This window comes from Salvia hispanica, chromosome 3, assembly GCF_023119035.1.
Source record: "Salvia hispanica cultivar TCC Black 2014 chromosome 3, UniMelb_Shisp_WGS_1.0, whole genome shotgun sequence".
NCBI lineage: Eukaryota > Viridiplantae > Streptophyta > Magnoliopsida > Lamiales > Lamiaceae > Salvia > Salvia hispanica.
In genome coordinates, this window is record NC_062967.1 from 38,122 (window position 1) to 57,207 (window position 19,086).

The 19,086-nt window shown below is 38.5% G+C and overlaps 4 protein-coding genes across 6 annotated transcripts; 3 read left to right on the top strand and 1 right to left on the bottom strand.

Annotated features, from left to right (window-relative positions):
* Positions 1–383: 383 nt before the first annotated feature.
* Positions 384–3,725, top strand: LOC125211200 (telomerase Cajal body protein 1). Of its 3 annotated transcripts, none has more exons than XM_048110913.1 (14): positions 384–642; positions 738–800; positions 887–939; positions 1,248–1,328; positions 1,424–1,497; positions 1,615–1,697; positions 1,903–2,009; positions 2,237–2,379; positions 2,465–2,512; positions 2,601–2,653; positions 2,826–2,910; positions 2,998–3,064; positions 3,144–3,254; positions 3,451–3,725. In XM_048110913.1, the coding sequence occupies exons 1-14, from the start codon at positions 470–472 to the stop codon at positions 3,534–3,536; spliced, it is 1,227 nt and encodes a 408-aa protein (XP_047966870.1). In that variant the 5' UTR covers positions 384–469; the 3' UTR covers positions 3,537–3,725. The 3 variants fall into 3 exon arrangements, with proteins under 3 accessions (XP_047966870.1, XP_047966871.1, XP_047966872.1); XM_048110914.1 differs by having other exon boundaries at positions 2,237–2,365; positions 2,451–2,512; XM_048110915.1 differs by having other exon boundaries at positions 2,322–2,365.
* Positions 3,726–5,349: 1,624 nt separating this feature from the next.
* Positions 5,350–8,750, top strand: LOC125213120 (pentatricopeptide repeat-containing protein At5g21222-like). The gene is made up of 4 exons (XM_048113486.1): positions 5,350–5,507; positions 6,053–6,277; positions 6,621–7,526; positions 7,782–8,750. Exons 2-4 carry the CDS (start codon positions 6,176–6,178, stop codon positions 8,580–8,582), a joined length of 1,809 nt encoding a protein of 602 aa, XP_047969443.1. The 5' UTR covers positions 5,350–5,507; positions 6,053–6,175; the 3' UTR covers positions 8,583–8,750.
* A 643-nt stretch (positions 8,751–9,393) lies between these two features.
* On the top strand, positions 9,394–13,259 carry LOC125213119 (MND1-interacting protein 1-like). The gene is made up of 3 exons (XM_048113485.1): positions 9,394–9,528; positions 9,619–11,379; positions 12,503–13,259. Exons 2-3 carry the CDS (start codon positions 9,664–9,666, stop codon positions 13,019–13,021), a joined length of 2,235 nt encoding a protein of 744 aa, XP_047969442.1. The 5' UTR covers positions 9,394–9,528; positions 9,619–9,663; the 3' UTR covers positions 13,022–13,259.
* Positions 13,260–14,036: 777 nt separating this feature from the next.
* Positions 14,037–18,761, bottom strand: LOC125213117 (probable copper-transporting ATPase HMA5). Its single transcript, XM_048113484.1, has 5 exons — positions 18,294–18,761; positions 15,616–16,977; positions 15,292–15,546; positions 15,107–15,229; positions 14,037–15,031 (listed from the first exon to the last, which is right to left on the bottom strand). The coding sequence occupies exons 1-5, from the start codon at positions 18,591–18,593 to the stop codon at positions 14,120–14,122; spliced, it is 2,952 nt and encodes a 983-aa protein (XP_047969441.1). The 5' UTR covers positions 18,594–18,761; the 3' UTR covers positions 14,037–14,119.
* Positions 18,762–19,086: the final 325 nt, after the last annotated feature.

Sequence of the window (19,086 nt, forward strand, 5' to 3'; positions counted from 1 at the left end):
GTTTATCAATTCCTCTGTTCTTCCTTTCGGGTTAATCTTGGGTTTATGGATCTCAACATACACTGATCTATATCATTGTGTCCTAATTAAAATTAGAGGACGCAAATGGAAGTTTTCTAAAAAAACAAATGATTAAGTTAATTTGTCTATAACGTATGAACCTTTCTTTTGCATTATAATTATTGTTACTTTTATAACTTTTATGAGAAAAATAAATAAAAAAATGTAAGAGGAATATCTCTTGTAATCCTCACTCCATATGTATTAAACTTATTATTTCTAACTTAACTATGTTTGTATGAGGAAATAAAATTTGAGGCCAATTAAACCCTAACTATTTTTAATTAATGTTAAAGCTAATTTACCGCTGGTAGCAACATAGACTCAGAATTTACGCTCAAATCTTCAAGTAGGCCTAAGCTGCAAAACTAAGTGTCCAGTAGCCGCATCCTGCAGCGGCGGAGGATTAATGGCTGACGAAGCGCCGGAGCAGACGCCTATTAGTCCGGAATGCGCGGAAGACGTTGTCAGCAACTGGCCGGCGGTTCAGTACGACGTCTCTCCCTACAAAACCTACCATTTCTTCCATCAGTTCAGAACTAACGAATCCAACCCCAACAATTTTCTCAAAGGCGTCAAATGGTAATCCTCCTTCCAAAACTTTGTAATTTTGTTGAATTTGGCGGCTTCGCACTTAACATTTCCTTGGGGCACTTTATGGTTTCTTCTATTGGTAGGTCGCCGGATGGTTCGTGCTTCCTGACTTGTAATGAAGACAATACCCTCCGAGTTTTCAGTTTGTAAGCTTATTGGCTAATGTTGTCTTCTGTTTTCTTTGGAAAGCTGCTAAATTTTATTTCCTTTTTTCTTCTATCTTTTTTGTTAGACCTTATAATGACATTGGAGATCCTGATGCTCCAACATCCACGCCTGATTCTGGTAATGTGCTTATCTTGATCGTAAGAAATTTCTGAAAGTTATGTTGGTAATTTTGTGCAATAGTGTCCTGGTTTCTAAATTATGGTTTATAGAGAAGGAATGTAGCTTGCTGAGTGAGAATAATGAAAGTTTAAACTTAGAGGTTGTTTATTTGTTCAATTGTAGAAGTTTTTACTTCAGTTCAATTTTACAATTTGTCGTACTTTTGGATACTTGATGATGGAGCTCACATTCTCTTGATGATCTTTCAATCCAAGGATTTTGCATTCCTGGGGCAAACCTCCCTAATGCATTCAGTTTACTTGCAGATTCATACGGACCAAATGTTGTTGTGAGTGAAGGAGAATCTGCATATGACTATTGCTGGTACCCATACATGTCTGCTTCAAGTACATCTTCACGACATGCTCTTGTTATTCCATTATATTATATTTTCGAATGTGTCAGTCACCATATTCAGCATATTGATTGTTTGGTATTCCAGATCCAGATCTATGTGTATTCGCAACATCTACTCGGGACCATCCTATTCATCTTTGGGATGCTAATTCTGGACAGGTGTGTTCTAGTGGTTGTATATATAATTGTTTGTGTTTTTTTTATCAGAGTTATGCCTTTTATGTATGTTTGTGTGTAGATAACAATAAACAAGTATTGTCGAATTGTGAATATCAGCTACGCTGCACATATCGCGCCTATGATGCTATGGATGAGATCACTGCAGCCTTTTCAATTGGCTTCAACCCTGGTGGAAACAAGTAAGCACAAACTATAAGGGGATGATATTTGATTCCAATTTAATCACTAGTTAGGTAGTAATAGCATTTCCATTGGGATCCTATGCTTGCCTTGTCTTTGTTGGTTTTAAGTATTTTTCTTATGATAGTCCTATGTCTTTCAGGAACTTCCATTTTTTACACATGTAGCTATATTGTATTTTCAAGATATTGTTATTCTCATCAGGATATTTGCTGGATACAACAAAGCTATCAGAATATTTGATGTTCATCGCCCTGGGAGAGATTTTGAACAACACTCAACTGTCTTAGGAAACAAAGAAGGCCAATCAGGTGATTTTACCTAATTTACAGATTGATGGAACTTTGGAATGCATTGCACCAACTTTGGTTGACCCTTCAGTACACTTTTATTTCACTTTATGAGCTCGAGTCTTTGATATGTTATTTGTTGCGATCTATTTGTGTTTAACGGAGCTGTAGCTATGTGGTGTTGTGCATTAAATAAATTTACTTTCAGTGGGATTTATTCTACCTAGCTTGTTTCATCTTATGGTCAGGTATTATATCTTCTATTGCTTTCTCCCCCACTTCTTCTGGTATGCTGGCTGCGGGTTCTTACAACCAGACTACTGCTATATATAGAGAAGACAATATGGAACTGTTGTATGTGTTGCATGGCCAAGAAGGTGGGGTTACACAAGTAAGTTGGTAGAGCCAGCTTCTGTCGTGTCATGTTTCCTTGAGTTCCTAGAAATGCTAAATCATTCAAAGCATGTATCTGCCAGGTTCAGTTTTCTAAGGATGGAAACTATCTGTACACTGGGGGACGGAAGGTAGAGTGCCACCTCTTTTAACCGCATACTAAATTACTAATTCAAAATTAGATGGGCCTTTGATGGATGTTTTCTCAAATAATTGCAGGATCCACATGTCATATGCTGGGATATTCGCAAAACTGTTGATATTGTCTACAAGTAGGTTTCCTACTCCTCTCTAAGTCCTCATACTAAAATTGGGCATTTCACTGCAGAACACTATGGGCATCATTAATATCACAAGTCCAGCTGTTGCACTGGTCTGGTCTTGAGTTAATTTTCTTTCACTGTTCTTTTATTCGTTACTAACTTCTCTTCTGTATCTGGTTAGACTTTATCGATCAACTGAAGGCACAAATCAGAGAATACAATTTGATATTGAGCCTCTTGGTCGATATCTTGGAACTGGTGGCCAGGTACCTTTTTAGCTTCCAGATATCTTTCCAGGCAATTGATTCAACAACAGTTAGGCCTCTAATTTTGTGCTTGTTCTTTTTATCAAGGATGGTCTGGTACATATCTATGATCTTCAGACTGGGGAGTGGGTATCAAGCTTTCAAGCCGCACTAGGTTCAGCCATATCCTCTTGATCACAAATTATATTTCACCTTTTTGTACTCCATTAATTAATAATCTCTTCATTGCGTAGACACTGTGAATGGGTTTGGTTTCCACCCCTTTCTACCAATGGCAGCCACTTCATCAGGACACCGCCGTTATATAGCTATTGATGACTCCGAAGAGGATAAAACTTTGAGCGGTAATAAATATCTTGATGACTATGAATGATGCAAAGCTGTACCTGTTCTACAATCTACATTTCCAGACAGTCATATTTCAATGCATTCACTTCTTTTCAGTGTTTCAGTGTCTTTGCAGCTTAATTGATATGATGAGTTATTTTGTCTCTGTTTTCACATATACGTTGCCAATATCTTTGGGGTTTGTTATGTTAGGTGATGAAAATTGTGTGTCGATATGGAGCTTTTACTCTTCTGGAGGTGGTGGTGCAGTTGAAGGTGTTGCTGATGTTTCAAACTGATCCTACCGGGATCTCTTATTGCTCGACTATGGAAGAATGGAGCTACTTCATAACTTTATTGTAACATCACATCCTCTCTTTGCATCTTTGTTTATGCAAAAAATTATTCAGTTTCTAAAATGAACTCGACTATGGAAGAATGGAGCTACTTCATAACTTTATTGTAACATCACATCCTCTCTTTGCATCTTTGTTTATGCAAAAAATTATTCAGTTTCTAAAATGAACGAATTCATCTCCGACAGATGAGCAGAAAGCGATTGGATTGGATGATAAAAAATTCCAGATCAGATTAAGCTATTTCAAGAGGAGTGTCCTTCATAAAAGAAACAAAACAGCACCTGAAATTTCTTTGTCAATGCTGCTTAATTTGATGTAGTCTTTCAATTGTTATAGTGATCTTAGGCCATGTTTGGTCTGGGATTACAGATGGCAAGGAAAAATGGTTCGAGCATTATGAGTCCTTTGAATAAGATTCCTAACGACTTAAATATCAAGATTTTAAATTTTATAGATTTAATAATCATAATAATAACAATAATTTTGATAGCATAATATTGTTTTTTTAATAAAATATTAATTACAAATAATTATAATAATATATTGTTTTATTTATTATTGTAATGATAATTCAAATAATTTAAATAAGATTTTCTAATTTATTAGTGTATATTATTATAATCATAAGTAAATATATAGTTATAATTATTTATTGATTTTATAGTTGAATTAAATTTATAATTTCAAAATTGCATTAAGGCTTTGTTGATTAATTATTAGTAAAATAGTAATAATATTACTCCATTATTTATTATATGATACAAAATTTAAATAATTATACTATCATTATTTAATAAGATAATAATTATAATAACAATTATAAATATAATAATAATAACAATTATAAATAAAATAATAATAATAATAGTAGTAGTAGTAGTAGTAGTTGTAGTAGTATAAGATTATACTCCACTCTATTAAAAACCTTAATATGTAAGAATCCAGAAACTAGCAAAAGAATACCTGATTCAGAATCCTGAAAAGTTATACACTCCCCGTCCACGAAAAATAGACCACATTTGCGATTTTTTTATCCACGAAAAGTAGACAAGTTTGAAAAAGGACCCCAAACTTGCTACCTAACACAATTAAACAATACTAATAATACGGACTCCACTTTTTACTTTTTTCCCTTTTCTCTTACTTTACCAATTTCACATTAAAACCCATGTCATTCACAATGTGGTCTATTTTTCGTGGACGGATGGAGTACTATTTTCATGTTTATGTGAGTGGAATGAGTTAGTGGAAAGTGAGATCTATCTATCATTTATAGTAAAAAAGTGAATCAAGACTCCTAATGACGAACGAACGAAAAATGGTAAACCGGGACTCCTAATGGCGGACGGAGGGAGTAGAAAAAAGGGTAAAAATATGTTTGGAAAGTGGATTTTTTTTTTAAATTAATTTTAGTAAAATTTTTATTTTTCAAAATAAAAAAATTAAAATCAAACAGTCATAATACGACTCCAAACACCAGTGTGCCACGTGGGGTGCGCTAGCTCGCCAACTCCCTCTCTCCGGCGAACCTCCACGAGACGAGCTGCCTGCAACATTGTCTCGCCAAGTCATGCACGAGACGTGTTGCGAATGCCCTAATGGTGTTAGAAGGGAGTATAGGTTAAAAACAGCATAAAAAAACAAAAAGAAAATGAAGAATGACGTGGCAGGCTGTGTTCCCATAAAAATGCTGACTATATTTAATGGGGTTCCCTTAAATTTAAATAGCAGCCTCAGAGCAGCACACGCTGTTACAAAATCTCCATATTCTTGATAATATTGTGTGGATAAGATTGCTTTCTTGCATCTGCGACTGCAACTCTAGTGAGATCTCTCTCTCTCTACCATACAAATGTACAACACTCTGTTTTCACGTCCGTATTTTCACTTCCATGCAAATTGCATCTTCAGGTACACCTCTCACACACAACCTTCAGTCGTCAAGAATTGACTTATCTTTTTTCTTTCTTGCATTTCTTGGCTCTTGCGATGCAGCTAAATTTCTGGGGTTTCTGTTTATTGATGAATTAATGCTTGCTCAGTCCAGATTCTCATTTGCATAATATATCCCCTCGTGTGGCAACCATTAAAAGTATGAACAGTTGTTTATATGATGGATTTGATAAAAAATCAAGCTAATTCGTTGTTTATTTGATGGATTGATCACAGTCATTATTAAGCTCGACATGTCATCTTCCTAGTAAACAATAACGATTGGGAGTGTGAATTTTGCTACAAACCGAATGGTGCTAATATTCAGGCATTTATAGGCAATTAATCCCTATATGAATCCTCCTGATCATTCACATTGTGAAAGCATCAGTGGGATTAGCCTAACTGCTTTCCTTCGACTTTGGGGAGGAGTAGTTATTTTTAGATGCAAGTGATTCCATTAAAGGAGAATTTATCCCTGTCGTCAAGAGTTCTTTGATCAGCAATGGCTTGTTTCTTTGTAGGATTTCTCCAAAATGAGAACCATCTTTTACTAGGATGCTATGGCATGTACAACTACAAGGAACTAGCATGCAAAATCAGCCAGAAAGGGTTGCCCATTTTCTTTCGGTAGTCAGATATAACTGATGGGCGACTATAGTAAAGAAAGTATTCAGTCAATGGCAGTTGGAAAGCAGCAAAATGAGGCGATGACGGGCAGCGCCAAAGCCAGGCCATCAAACAAGACAGTAATATTTCATTTCACAAACTACTTATCTCATTGAAACTCTTTGTTCGTTATTTATGCTATGCAAACTTTAACTTGTGTTAGTCTTGTGGAAGGGTTGGGGCAGATCTAAAAACTTTATCATTTGCAGCAACAACTCTAGTTTATCTACAATCTCTTTAGTCTTGTTATAAAATCAGAGACGGATTTTGTGGGAATTTGGATGGATGCCTAAAAATCGTTTGAACTTAGAGAGGTTTGGAAATAGGATCCATTGAATTGATAAACTAGTAAAACTCATTCATCCCTTTGAATGAAGCTATATTGTTTTGACATATTTCATCCAGTATGTGTTGCTTTTGCAGGGGCCTCATACCAAAGAGAAGCAAAATCGTTCTTTTTCAGCTCCTATAAGTTCACATAATGAATCTCTCTGCCTGTCCTGCTTGAGTAATAACAGTTGCCAAACAGTTCGCTCAAGAACTAAGTTGATGAATGTTCTGATAGAGAGAGGAAAGCCTCGCGAAGTCCATGCCATTTTCAAAGCTTTAATCGAAGAGGGACACAAGCCCACTCTTGTAACATACACTACTCTTTTGGCTGCTCTCACGCTGCTAAAACATTTCAAGTCCATTACTTCTCTCCTTTCCAAGATAGAACACGATGGACTTAAACCCGACTCAATATTCTTCAATGCAATGATCAACGCTTTCTCTGAATCTGGAAATATGAAGGAGGCGATAAAAATATTCAAGAAAATGAAAGAGAAAGGGTGTAAGCCAACAACCAGCACCTTCAACACTTTGATTAAAGGATACGGAATTATAGGTAAGCCTGAAGAATCTCTGAAACTATTGGATTCCATGTTACAAGAGCATGTGAAACCCAATGACAGGACATACAATATTCTTGTACGAGCTTGGTGTAACAAGGGTGATATAGAAGAAGCATGGAATATTGTGCAGAGAATGATTTCAGCTGGACTTAAAGCTGATGCTGTGACATTCAACACCATTGCAAAAGCCTATGCCAAAAAAGGTGAAACTAGCAGAGCTGAAGCTATGATTATCCAGATGCAAAATGCAAAGCTGCAACCGAATGAGCGAAGTTGTGGCATTGTCGTGAATGGCTACTGCAAGGAAGGAAACATGACTGATGCTTTGAGATTTTTGTACAGAATGAAGGATCTCAGAGTGCATCCAAACCTTGTTATTTTTAACTCACTTATCAACGGATTTCTGGAAAACAATGACCCTAGTGGGGTTGATGAGGTAATGTATTTCTATGTTTTGTTTTACCATAGATGTTCCTATTATAGAAACATTTTGCATGATTACTCCACCAGTGGAAAACATAGATTCTTCATAAAGTATATGTCTAATGTGTGGATATCATGGGCGTTTCTGTGATGTTTTATTAGATATAGTTGCTCTATTAAGTTGACATCATTTAAGCAATGGGTATGCTGCATTATCTGTCTAACCTTTACTTTTGATCTTATGGAATTCTGTAATGTTCTGTGACAGATGTTGTCATTGATGGAAGAATTCGGTGTAAAACCTGACGTTGTAACATTCAGCACCATCATGGATGCCTGGAGTTCCACTGGACTTATGGACAAGTGCCAAGAAATATTCGATGACATGGCTAAGGCGGGAATAGAACCAGACATCCATGTATACAGCATCCTAGCAAAAGGCTATGTGCGTGCTGGGGAACCCGACAAGGCAGAGGGACTCCTGACATCCATGGTGAAATCGGGGGTTTATCCTAATGAAGTAATCTTCACTACAATCATAAGTGGATGGTGTAGCGCTGGAAAAATGCAACATGCTCTCAGAATGTATGAGAAGATGTGTGAAATGGACGTCTCTCCAAACTTGAAGACTTTCGACACTCTCATATGGGGATATGGAGAAGCGAAACAGCCATGGAAAGCAGAGGAGTTCCTCCAAGTTATGGAGGAGAAAGGCGTTCCTCCTCCGGAGAAAACAATACTACTCGTTGCTGACGCGTGGCGATCCATCGGATTCTTGAGCGAGGCTAAGAGGATCACCTATGCATCAAATGGTAGCAGCAAGCTTAAGATCCCTCTTGAGCAGAATGGTTCTCATTCGAGTAATCTGGGAGAAACACTCGTAAGCCATCGAAACGGGACAGTTGCTGCTGCTGGCCTGAAATCATCAAGATATTCTTGTAGATGCCTACTGATCAATCCTGTTTTTCTTCCTAAGGTGAAATTGTCGGCGGTATGGAAGATGCAGGTACAGTTCCAAGGGCTAGATGCAAATTGTAGGTACACGAGTTCATGTAAACTAGTATTCTAAAATGCCATACATCAAATTCAAGACGTGCATTTTATGTTGTAAAAATTGCATTTATAAAAGTTCACAAGTTCACTTGATTATGTTGGTAGTTTGTGTTTATCTTGTACTAATTCTTTCAACGGCAAAATCAACTAGTTGGAGTTTCATTAATTATTTTTTCAATGCCTACATCAATCTTTTGGTAGTTTGTGTTTATCTTTTACTAATAGAAAAATTCCAGAAAAAAGGGACTCAATTTGCAGGTCTTTCGGAATTTGAGATTAAATTCGCAAATCTTTCAATCTATTAATATAGCGAAATTTTTTTCACTCATGGAAAATAACAAATCCAAAGTTAAGTTCGTGATATTATTTGCCGATGATCTAAAATTGGGACAAAACCTCAAATGTTATGTTACCAAAAAATTACTCTAATTTTTATTAAAATTTCATACCACAATAAGTATAATATTTTATGGATCTGAGTGAATAGATAAGAGTTAATATTCAGTTGAAATTTAAAAAAATTAATACTCCTTCCGTTCCAATTTGGCAGTTTCAATTTTTTATTTTATTCTGTCCCATTTTAACAGTCCTAATTAGAATATTTCATAAATGTTATTAGACCAAACATTCTACTTATATTTTATTATAAAATAAATATGTAAAAGTGAGACATTCCACTATTTTTTCACTAATTTTTCTTTATACATCTTGAAACACGAGCCAAACTCAAATAGGACTCTGTGGAATAAAGTGAGTAAACTCAAAAAAACGAATCTTTTTAGGAATCCTTACTCGACCCGAACCCGTCTCATTCGGATTATGACCCGTATCCGGCAAAGAGCCCACTCATTTTGGCAGCTGCTACAAATTCCATTTCTCCTAAAGCATACCTTCTCCACCACTACCGCCAAGCAAGAAATCTCTAGCACACTAATTTTGATCGCCGGAATAATCGTTTTACGGTAAGTCTCTGCCGCCAGATTCTCGGTTTTTTACGTACACGTATCCGTGTCTCTATTATTATTTATTTATTTATTTCCGCTTTATTGTAGGGTTATAGTCGCTGGTTGATTTTATTGATTGAGGGATTTCGTGTGATGGGCTGTACTGTTAGAGAGAAACATATCCGTACTAATCGGAGGACCCGATCGGTTAAGGCCGAATCGGATCATTCCAGCACCATTAACACAAATGGTAATGTAGATAAATCTGGGAATTTGCAAGCGGGGATTAGACCTAAAAATTACCACATGGCTCTGAATGCTCTGAAGCAGAGCCCGATGTTGATGCCAGCTGCAAATGCGAGCTCTGTGTTTGAGGATAATGGGTGGGGTTACTGCACAGAGGAACAATTGGAGGAGATACTGCTGAAGAATTTGGAGTTTTTGTATAGTGAGGCGATAAATAAGCTTGTTGCATTGGGTTATGATGAGGAGGTGGCACTGAGAGCGATTTTAAGGAACGGGCATTGTTATGGTGGGATGGATGTTTTGACAAACATTTTGCATAATTCTTTGGCTTATCTGAATAGTGGTGGCAGTAATGAGGGGAATGGTGATGAGCCTGAGCCTGAGCCCTCATTTGTGGACTTGAGGCAGCTGGAGGAGTATTCACTTGCTGGAATGGTTTGTTTGTTGCAACAAGTGAAGCCCCATCTGACCAAGGGTGATGCTATGTGGTGTTTGCTTATGAGTGATCTCCATGTTGGCCGTGCCAGTGTGATGGAAATTCCAGTTTTGCCATCCCCCAGTGGAGGTGGGAGCAGTAGTATTAATACTGTCATTGGGAGTGGGATTGAGGGTGTCTCCGCAAGTGGTGGTGGGAGCCCAGAGGGAGTTATTAGTAATGGGGGACCTGTTGGTGTTGCACCTGCACTCTGTAGGTTTCATGGTGGCTGGGGATTTGGGAATGGTGGAACATCAGAGTTTCCAATGCACGGAATGAACGGATTTTTGTCTTATGCATCAGAAATGGCTTTGCAGAGAGAGATTGAGTGTCCAAAGAGATTTAACCTCAGTCCATCAATGAAGAACCTATTGAAAAGAAATGTTGCTATGTTTGCTGCAGGATTTAGGGCAAATTCTAAACAGTTTCACAGCCAATCACAGGCCTGCCCCAGTTCTTTATCTGGTGGGAATACATCTGGTGGGTGTGGTACGACACCTGCAGTTGCAGTTGGGGACAGTGATGAATCCCAGTATGCAAAGAATCAAGATGTAGTTAACTCAGTGATGAGCAAGTTTCAGGACTTGAATCTTGATGAGAATAATGAACAAGTGTCATTGGATCAAAAAGATGAAATGATCCTTAGTTTGATCCATCAGATAAAGGACTTAGAGAAACAGGTGAAGGAACGTAAAGAGTGGGCTCACCAGAAGGCAATGCAAGCTGCAAGAAAGCTCAGTCATGATTTGACCGAGCTGAAGATGTTGAGAATGGAGAGAGAGGAAACTCAGCGCCTGAAAAAGGGAAAGCAGACCCTTGAAGACACCACCCTGAAGAGGCTGACTGAGATGGAGAATGCTCTAAGGATGGCTAGCGGTCAAGTTGATCGTGCAAATGCTGCTGTTAGGAAGCTTGAGACCGAGAATGCAGAAATTAGAGCAGAGATGGAAGCATCGAAATTAAGTGCATCTGAATCGGTCACAACCTGTTTGGAAGTTGCAAAGAGGGAAAAAAAGTGCCTTAAGAGGCTTCTAGCATGGGAGAAGCAGAAAACTAAGATGCAGGAAGATATTACTGCAGAGAAACAGAAGATCTCAGAGTTACATCAGGAATTGGCTCAGATTGAGGTAGCCACAAAGGAAGCAGAGGTATGCATAGTGAAAAGAGCTTTTCTAAAAATCAATCTCTATCCATATTATTTCTTCATACAGGAAAGCTGGCAAATTGTTATAGCATTTGATTTCCCTAAGCGTGCTACATGACAATAGGTGATGTTGAATATCCATATACCATATGTAATGATTTGATCATGCTCGGTGCACCTATATCCACTGAGAAATATTACTAACATATTCACATACAGATTTCTCCATATGCATATTAGTAGCATACTAGCATATATTCATGGGTACGTGTGACACTGTGTGCAGACATATTCTTATATGCTAAAACTATGTAATTTTACTTTGCTATCGGACTCTTTGGGAGAAAGACTCTTGGCACCCATATTGAGAACATTTATGAGTCTCAGGGTCATGCATCTTGCCTTTTAGGATCTTAGTGTGATCTAATTAGAAATTGACATTGCTGCTAGAATTCTATCATAAAACCGACAACTTTTTCTTGGAGTTAAGTCTTCAATTCTTTTCCTGGAGCAATCGATCTGGTGAAGATATATGTTGTTTGATTATGTATTCTATGGTCTATATAGCCCTGCAGTATTAAGATATTGTTTCTTCTATGATTATCTTATAATTGTTTTACTAGGGATGGCACTGAATGTCATAATTGAAATCCATTACATTGCCTGTAATGTATTAGCAATATTTTTAATGATGTCTTTGATGTAAAACTAAATGGTTCTGCATGCTTCAGTTTTACTTAGCTTACATTATGTTGCATTTTATGCTAAATTCAAATCTTCTGCTATATGTTGGGTTATGCCTATTACATCTTCATTGTTTAACTCCATACATGTTTCTTTCTTCAACTATGCAGTTAGCTGACTTGTTTAAGGAAAGTTTTTTTTGGAATGGGTTGGTTTCTGATTTTACCAAATATAACTCCATACATGTTTCTTTCTGCATTAAAGTGAATAATCATCTATGTGGTTAGCTAACTTGTTTAAGGAAAGCTCCTTTTTCGGAATGGGTTGGTTTCTGATCTTCTCTTACCTAGAAATGCTGTAACTTGTTACCCCATTTACTGTAAACTTGGGCTTATTAAAGTTAGTAGCAAATAATTTTGTGTGTTTGAACTTCCATATGAAAGGCAAAGTGGAGGCAGGAGCAGAAGGCTAAAGAACTAGTTGTCACACAGTTGGAGGAAGAGCGACGCCTTAAAGAAGCTTCTGAGTATAATAACAAAAGGAAGCTTGAGGCTCTGCGGCTAAAGATAGAGATAGATTTCCAGCGCCACAAAGATGATCTCCAGCGCCTTGAGCAAGAATATGCTCGCCTTAAAGAATCGGCACAATTAACCGAGGTAGAAAGTCAGGCCAATGGTTTATGGACAGAAAACTCTAATGGTGTAAATTCCCGAGGAGAAGCCCTTGCAAGGTTGCTGCATGAACTCGATCAATTTGAAGACTCTTCAGAAAAGGAGGTCAGCTGTGATAGGGAATGCATGATTTGCATGAAAGATGAAGTTTCTGTCGTTTTTCTTCCTTGCGCCCATCAAGTGATATGTGCAAACTGTAACGACAACTATGGGAAGAAAGGTAAAGCTACATGCCCATATTGCTGCGTTCCAATTGAACAAAGGATTCGAGTTTTTGGTGCAAGCGCATAGATGCAATACCAAATGTGTCATGCTGAGGGAGCTCTCTAAAGGAACACCTATGCGCATCTTTAATTTAAGCTGGTATATGAGCTTTACTGGTTTTCTTCCCAGAGATCTGTGTATAAATAAATAGCATACTCTTATGCGGCTTGTGCATTTGCTACATGATACTCTCCCACCTTATGTGGGAAGCAGACTATTATGAGCTCTGCAATTTGCAGCTAATACATGTTTTTTTTAAACGTTAGATCAATACCTCAAATATTTAAACTTTTTCCAAATTCTTTGCTTAGTTAATTTTACTAGAATATTCATTATTGTTATAGGATTGGTGTTGTTGGGTATAACTAATGAATGCAGTTTTACTAGGATTGTTATTTTGTACAGTATTTATGTGCTACCGCTATCCAAACATCTTCATTCAATCTTTTTTTGTGCTTATCACATGCATTCCAACTGGATCTTTTTCAGGACCGAATTTGTGTACAAAAGATTTATCTGCTTAAATTCTTTTTATGGAGTATATAAAAACTTTCTTTTGCAGCGTCACAAATTATAGTTGTTAGAAACAAAACAACTACTCTAGCTCAATGAATATCTAAAGTCAAGTGCAAAAACCAAATTTAGGTATTTACACTATTACTTGTACAAAAGTATCATGACTTCCTATGAATAAAAGCTATCGCTCTTTGATTGGTGTTAAGTTTGCTCTTCCGATGGTTTCAAGGCGCGAAATATGCTATGTACATTAATGCGATACATAATCATATTATGATTTACAAATATGTTGCTCATATGTTAACATCAACCTACTTATATGTGTTGCCCGATGTTATACTCATCTATAAGTGTACAAACGTAAAATATCGTGAAAATTTGTGCATGCCAATAATAGAATATTCACAATTGTATATAGTAGCTCATTTTGCTAATTTGGGTAAGTGAATTTGGGACACATCACCCACACCTCTTCCACTATGCCTTATTAACTTATTCCACTTACTTTTCTTCATAATTCTTAAAATATACCAAGTCAAAACGTAACATTATATCAAGGATGCAAATACTAATTTACAACATAAGACACCAGTAGAATCTAAGATAGAGTTACAAATTAGGTGTTTGTTGCATTGCGAGAGCATCAAGAACCTTTGGCCTCTTATAGTTCTTCAACAACAGAGAGCTGCAAACCACGCTAACTGATGAGGCCGCCATAGCGGCGCCAGCCAGCCACGGCGGCAGGCGGAACCTAGTCCAAGGGAAGAGCGCCCCTGCCGCAAGCGGAATCCCTAGAGTGTTGTACCCTAATGCCCATATATAATTAAGCCTAATTCTCCAAAACGTTTTCCTGGAAAGATCTATAGCAGTTATAACATCCTCGAGGTTGCTCTTCATCAACACCACGTCCGCAGCCTCGATCGCAATATCTGTGCCCGCACCAATCGCCACCCCCACGTCTGCTGCCACCAGCGCTGGTGAGTCGTTTATTCCGTCACCCACCATGGCCACCACATTGCCTGCAGCCTGTAGTTCCTTCACCTTTTGTGCTTTGTCTTGAGGTTTAGCTTGTGCGAAAACAACATCAATTCCCACCTCTTTTGCAATCGCATTCGCAGTTCCCAAATTATCACCTGTCATAATTATACTAGTAATCTTCATCGATTTGAGAATGGAGATGGCTTCTCGGGCCCCCGGTTTCAATGGATCGGACACAAGAAGAATCCCATGCACTTGTCTGTCAAACGATATCAGAATCCCAGTTTGGGCCAATCCTTCGGCTTCCTTGAGTTTCTCTTCAACATCTGTGGTGATATCGACGCTGTGATCCAACATCAAGCTCTTGTTTCCGATCAACACTTGTCTTCCTCGAACCACTGCCTTCACGCCCTGCCCTGTTATGGCCTCAAAGTCGCACGCTTCCGGCCATATCGGGCAGCTGCTTTCTTCTTCATTGTCTTGTTGCCAGCACTTTTTAGCGTACTCGACTATCGCCTTTGCTAATGGATGCTCGCTGTTCACCTAATCAAGAATGTTTATCTGAGAGTACAAATTCTTGACATACTACTCCACTATAATAATACTCCATGTACATACCTCGACAGCAGCAGCAAGAGAAGTAAATTCTTGAATGTTGATGTCTTTCAAGAGATTGGCATTGACTACGACCGGCGCCCCGATTGTGAGAGTTCCTGTCTTGTCGAAGACTACGCAGTTTACCTGTTGAGAAAGTGGAGTCTTGTTAAAAATTCTAAATGAGACATGAATTCTCTTACTCTTACCTTATGAGTGTTCTCCAAAGCATGCCCGCCTTTAATGAGCACGCCTTGGGAAGCACCAACTCCAGTACCAACCATGACTGCAGTTGGAGTCGCCAACCCAAGCGCGCATGGGCACGCTATCACCATCACCGATATCCCAAACTCAAGCGCAAGCTCAAACCCATCCATTGAGCCAGGAATCCAGGATTCAGGATACCCCTTCAGCTTCCCTGCCCAAAACCAACCAAACCACGTGCTTATCGACGCAACTATAACCTGCACCATTCAAATCAATATTATGCCACGCTCAGTGCAGCTAGTGGACTAAAGGTACAATCGACATACCAGGGGGACGAAGAATTTGGAAATGAGATCCGCGAATTTCTGCACTGGAGCTCTGGCTAACTGCGCTGATTCAACCAGCCGCACAATCTGCGCTAGGGCACTCTCCGATCCCACCTTGGTCGCTCTAACGTGAAGGACTCCGTTCGCATTCAGCGTCCCTCCGATCACTGCGTCTCCCTTCCCCTTCGCCACCGGCTTCGACTCTCCGGTGATCATGCTCTCGCTCACATGGCTCCGCCCCCACACAATTACCCCATCACACGCCACTTTAGCACCAGGCACGATCTTCAACACGTCGTTCTTCTGCACCAACCGACTATCAATCTCCTCCTCCTCCCCCTCCGCCGTCATCAGGGTCGCCGTCTCCGGCGACAAATCCATCAGCTTCTCTATCGCCTCCGACGTCTTCCCCTTCGCCACAACCTCCAGATACTTCCCCAACAGAATGAACGAGATCAGCATCGCGCTTGTCTCGAAGAAATCCGTTGATTCAAAATCATCCGAACTCGCAGATCTGATGGCCGAATAAACCGAATACAAGTAAGCAGCGTTCGTCCCCAACGCGATCAAAACGTCCATATTCGCGGCTCTCCGCTTCAAAGCTTTGTACGCGCCGACATAGAACCGCCGGCCGATGATGAACTGCACCGGCGTCGTCAGAGCCCACCGCACAACCGTCCCCACGGTGAGCATATTTACGATTTTGCCCTCCAACACGCGATTCACGCCAGGGACGTACATTAACACCATGGACGTGAGGAACACAGGAAGCGTGAAGAATAAGCTCCATAGAAAAGACGTGTAGTATGCTTTGATTTCAATTTGGCGATCAGCCTCTCTTCCTCCCTTTCCGGAGAAGATGGTCACCTTCACATCCTCAAACGACTCAATCGTTTTAATAAAGTCTCGAGGCCCTACGAGATCGGGCTCGTAGGAAATCGAGAGCTTGCTGAGCTCAGCGTCGAAGGTCACCTCTTCGACGCCTTGCAGAGCCCCGAGGGACTTGCCGATGAGGGTATGATCAGGGAGGCCGTCGAGGTGGAGGTGCACAGTACACCTGTCCTCGCCGGTGGTGAGGAGGACGCCCTCGAAGCCGGTGTCGTGGACAAGTTGGAGGATCTGGGCGCAGTCGACAAGGCGTGGGTCGTAGTGGACTTGGAGGTGGTGGGTGGAAGTGGAAGCTTGTGCGACGCCGTGTAGGGATGATAAGTAGTATTGGAGGGTGATGGAGCAGGAGATGCAGTTGAGGTTGTTTATGAGGATTCGACAGATGAGATGGCGGTTGCCGTTGTTTCTGGAATCTTCTCGTATCAATGTGGCTTGGAATCCTGCGTCTTCTATTGCTTCACGGATCTCTTCTTCCTGCATTTCATAAATAAATTAAATCTTGTTTTTCTACCACCATCAAACATTTTCTCCATTCTTAACTAATCTACAAAACTTACACTTGCCTAGCAACGCACGCACACCATATTCTTGCTATTTACTGTATCATTATCAACCTCCACATTATTACTACTACTATTATTATTATTTAGTAGCATTAGTTAATGTTTTCAATATCCCGAAATGATAATCATTTATAAAATGTATATGCATTGATTAATTTTAGTACTAGTATTTATAAGCATGTTATATGGGCTGGTAATTGAAAAACTATTAGTATAAGTTAAAACGAGGGAAAATGTATTGCATGGAAAAAATCTATGTAATTCGAATAAAGTATCTAGCTTCATATAAAAAATAGCATACTAGAGTAAAGTATATATATATTTTTTTTATCAAAGATAAACACCCATATAACAAACCATAAATTGTAATGTAGACTAAGTTAATATGAATATGGAATCAATAACCCAAACTCCAACTTTATCATAACGCCAAAAATTAATATAAATGTGGTGAATCATTGACGATTTAATCAACGCTACATTATACTTCCATAATGTAGTACTCATCAGTTTTTTTTATCTCACCGGGTTAAAGTGAAGAAATTTGAAGTGAACTTGACGACGCCAGATATCGTTGTGGACAGCACAATTTTAATTGGAATTCTTAGTGTCATAACTTTTTAGAAGAATAAAAAAATACGAATCTGTTAAAGAAAAATAGTAGTAAGAAATAGAATTTGGTACTCGAATTTACGATATCCTATTTATGTAATTTAGAGAATCAGTGCATATTTACTTTTCTTATCTTTATATTTTTTTACCTTATCTTTATATTTTTTTTATCAATACTCTATGTATGGCATAAGTGTATGATTATGTTGTCTTATGGAGTAACAAACAAATCATAACACTACGTGTCTACGTGATATCCAGCTACTAGAAAATTATACTACCACAATTAAGATTCCTGTTAGTAACTATATATATAGAGCATAATATTACCAAAACATATTCATATATTACCTTAAAGGCCAAACAAAATTAAACAATTAGCATCATGGAGTAATATGTTATACGTATAATACACTAGTCTAATAGGAGACGTAGAAAGAAAAAAGTTATTAGAGTATTATGATAGAAGATCGAAACTTTAATCCTTTTTCAATCAACACATAGTTATAACAAGGCTATTGATGCATATGCGTTAAAAGTTATAAACCCTATCAATTTTTAATCTAATAAGCAACGAGGTGTATGTTTCAAATCTGAGTGATAAAACAAACTTACATTGACAAAAGCGGGGCAAAACACGACAAGCGAACGGTGGTTCAAGGCATCAACGGCGGCTTCCTTGATCCCGGGGAGGCGCTTGACGGCCTTCTCGACTGAGGCAGCACAGGCGGAGCACGTCATGCCGGTGACGGAGAAGAGGGCCTTCGCCTCCAAACCCTCCATGCATTTTTCTTCGTCCGATGAGAAGCTCGTGCTCTTAGGGTAACTCGGCATCGATGGATACAGCGGCTGTGCCGACAAGCTCCCGTTTTCATTTCTTATGCATGCCGTTGACAGCAGCAGCTTCCCCGCCATCTCTCTCTCTCTGCAGAGTATATGTATTCTCTCCTCACTTAGACCTATAGTTCTATTTTTATAGTTAAAATGTCGAAAACTTAATTAAAGATTATGTTTTTGGAAAAAAAGTAATGGTCCTGGTTGAATTGCGTTTTAAATCAGAATCATGTTTTGAGGAATCGGTGTAGAATCACTTTGGGTTAAAGTGTTTGGTTTGGAGCATAGAATATTAGTTAAATTACTTTATAGAGGAACACTATCATTTTTATAGAAATTATTAGTGTTCTTCTTTGAAAAAGATATCTATATATATATATATATCTTAAGCTGCAAACTTTAATCCATTATGTAAAGTGGATAATAAGTTTAAAACAGGCCTTTGCAATTGCAGTTTGAAAAAATTGTGTCAAAATTGAATCTTTTAAAGTATTCAGTGATCGATACTAGTATATTTGCATTTAAATTTATATACAGTAGTAGTAGTATTTAAAGCCAACCTAGAATTGAATTT

Bases quoted from the DNA above. Each gene is read 5' to 3' on its own strand.
- LOC125211200 (XM_048110913.1), top strand. From the start codon at position 470: ATGGCTGACGAAGCGCCGGAGCAGACGCCTATTAGTCCGGAATGCGCG. The intron at 940-1,247 runs GTAATGTGCTTA...GTTTACTTGCAG, and splicing joins AACATCCACGCCTGATTCTG to ATTCATACGGACCAAATGTT. The intron at 1,498-1,614 runs GTGTGTTCTAGT...TGTGAATATCAG, and splicing joins GGGATGCTAATTCTGGACAG to CTACGCTGCACATATCGCGC.
- LOC125213117 (XM_048113484.1), bottom strand. From the start codon at position 18,593: ATGGCGGGGAAGCTGCTGCTGTCAACGGCATGCATAAGAAATGAAAAC. The intron at 15,547-15,615 runs GTATGTCGATTG...TGAATGGTGCAG, and splicing joins CCAAATTCTTCGTCCCCCTG to GTTATAGTTGCGTCGATAAG. The intron at 15,230-15,291 runs GTAAGAGTAAGA...CTTTCTCAACAG, and splicing joins CTTTGGAGAACACTCATAAG to GTAAACTGCGTAGTCTTCGA.
- LOC125213119 (XM_048113485.1), top strand. From the start codon at position 9,664: ATGGGCTGTACTGTTAGAGAGAAACATATCCGTACTAATCGGAGGACC. The intron at 11,380-12,502 runs GTATGCATAGTG...TCCATATGAAAG, and splicing joins TAGCCACAAAGGAAGCAGAG to GCAAAGTGGAGGCAGGAGCA.
- LOC125213120 (XM_048113486.1), top strand. From the start codon at position 6,176: ATGGGCGACTATAGTAAAGAAAGTATTCAGTCAATGGCAGTTGGAAAG. The intron at 6,278-6,620 runs GTAATATTTCAT...TTGCTTTTGCAG, and splicing joins CCAGGCCATCAAACAAGACA to GGGCCTCATACCAAAGAGAA. The intron at 7,527-7,781 runs GTAATGTATTTC...GTTCTGTGACAG, and splicing joins ACCCTAGTGGGGTTGATGAG to ATGTTGTCATTGATGGAAGA.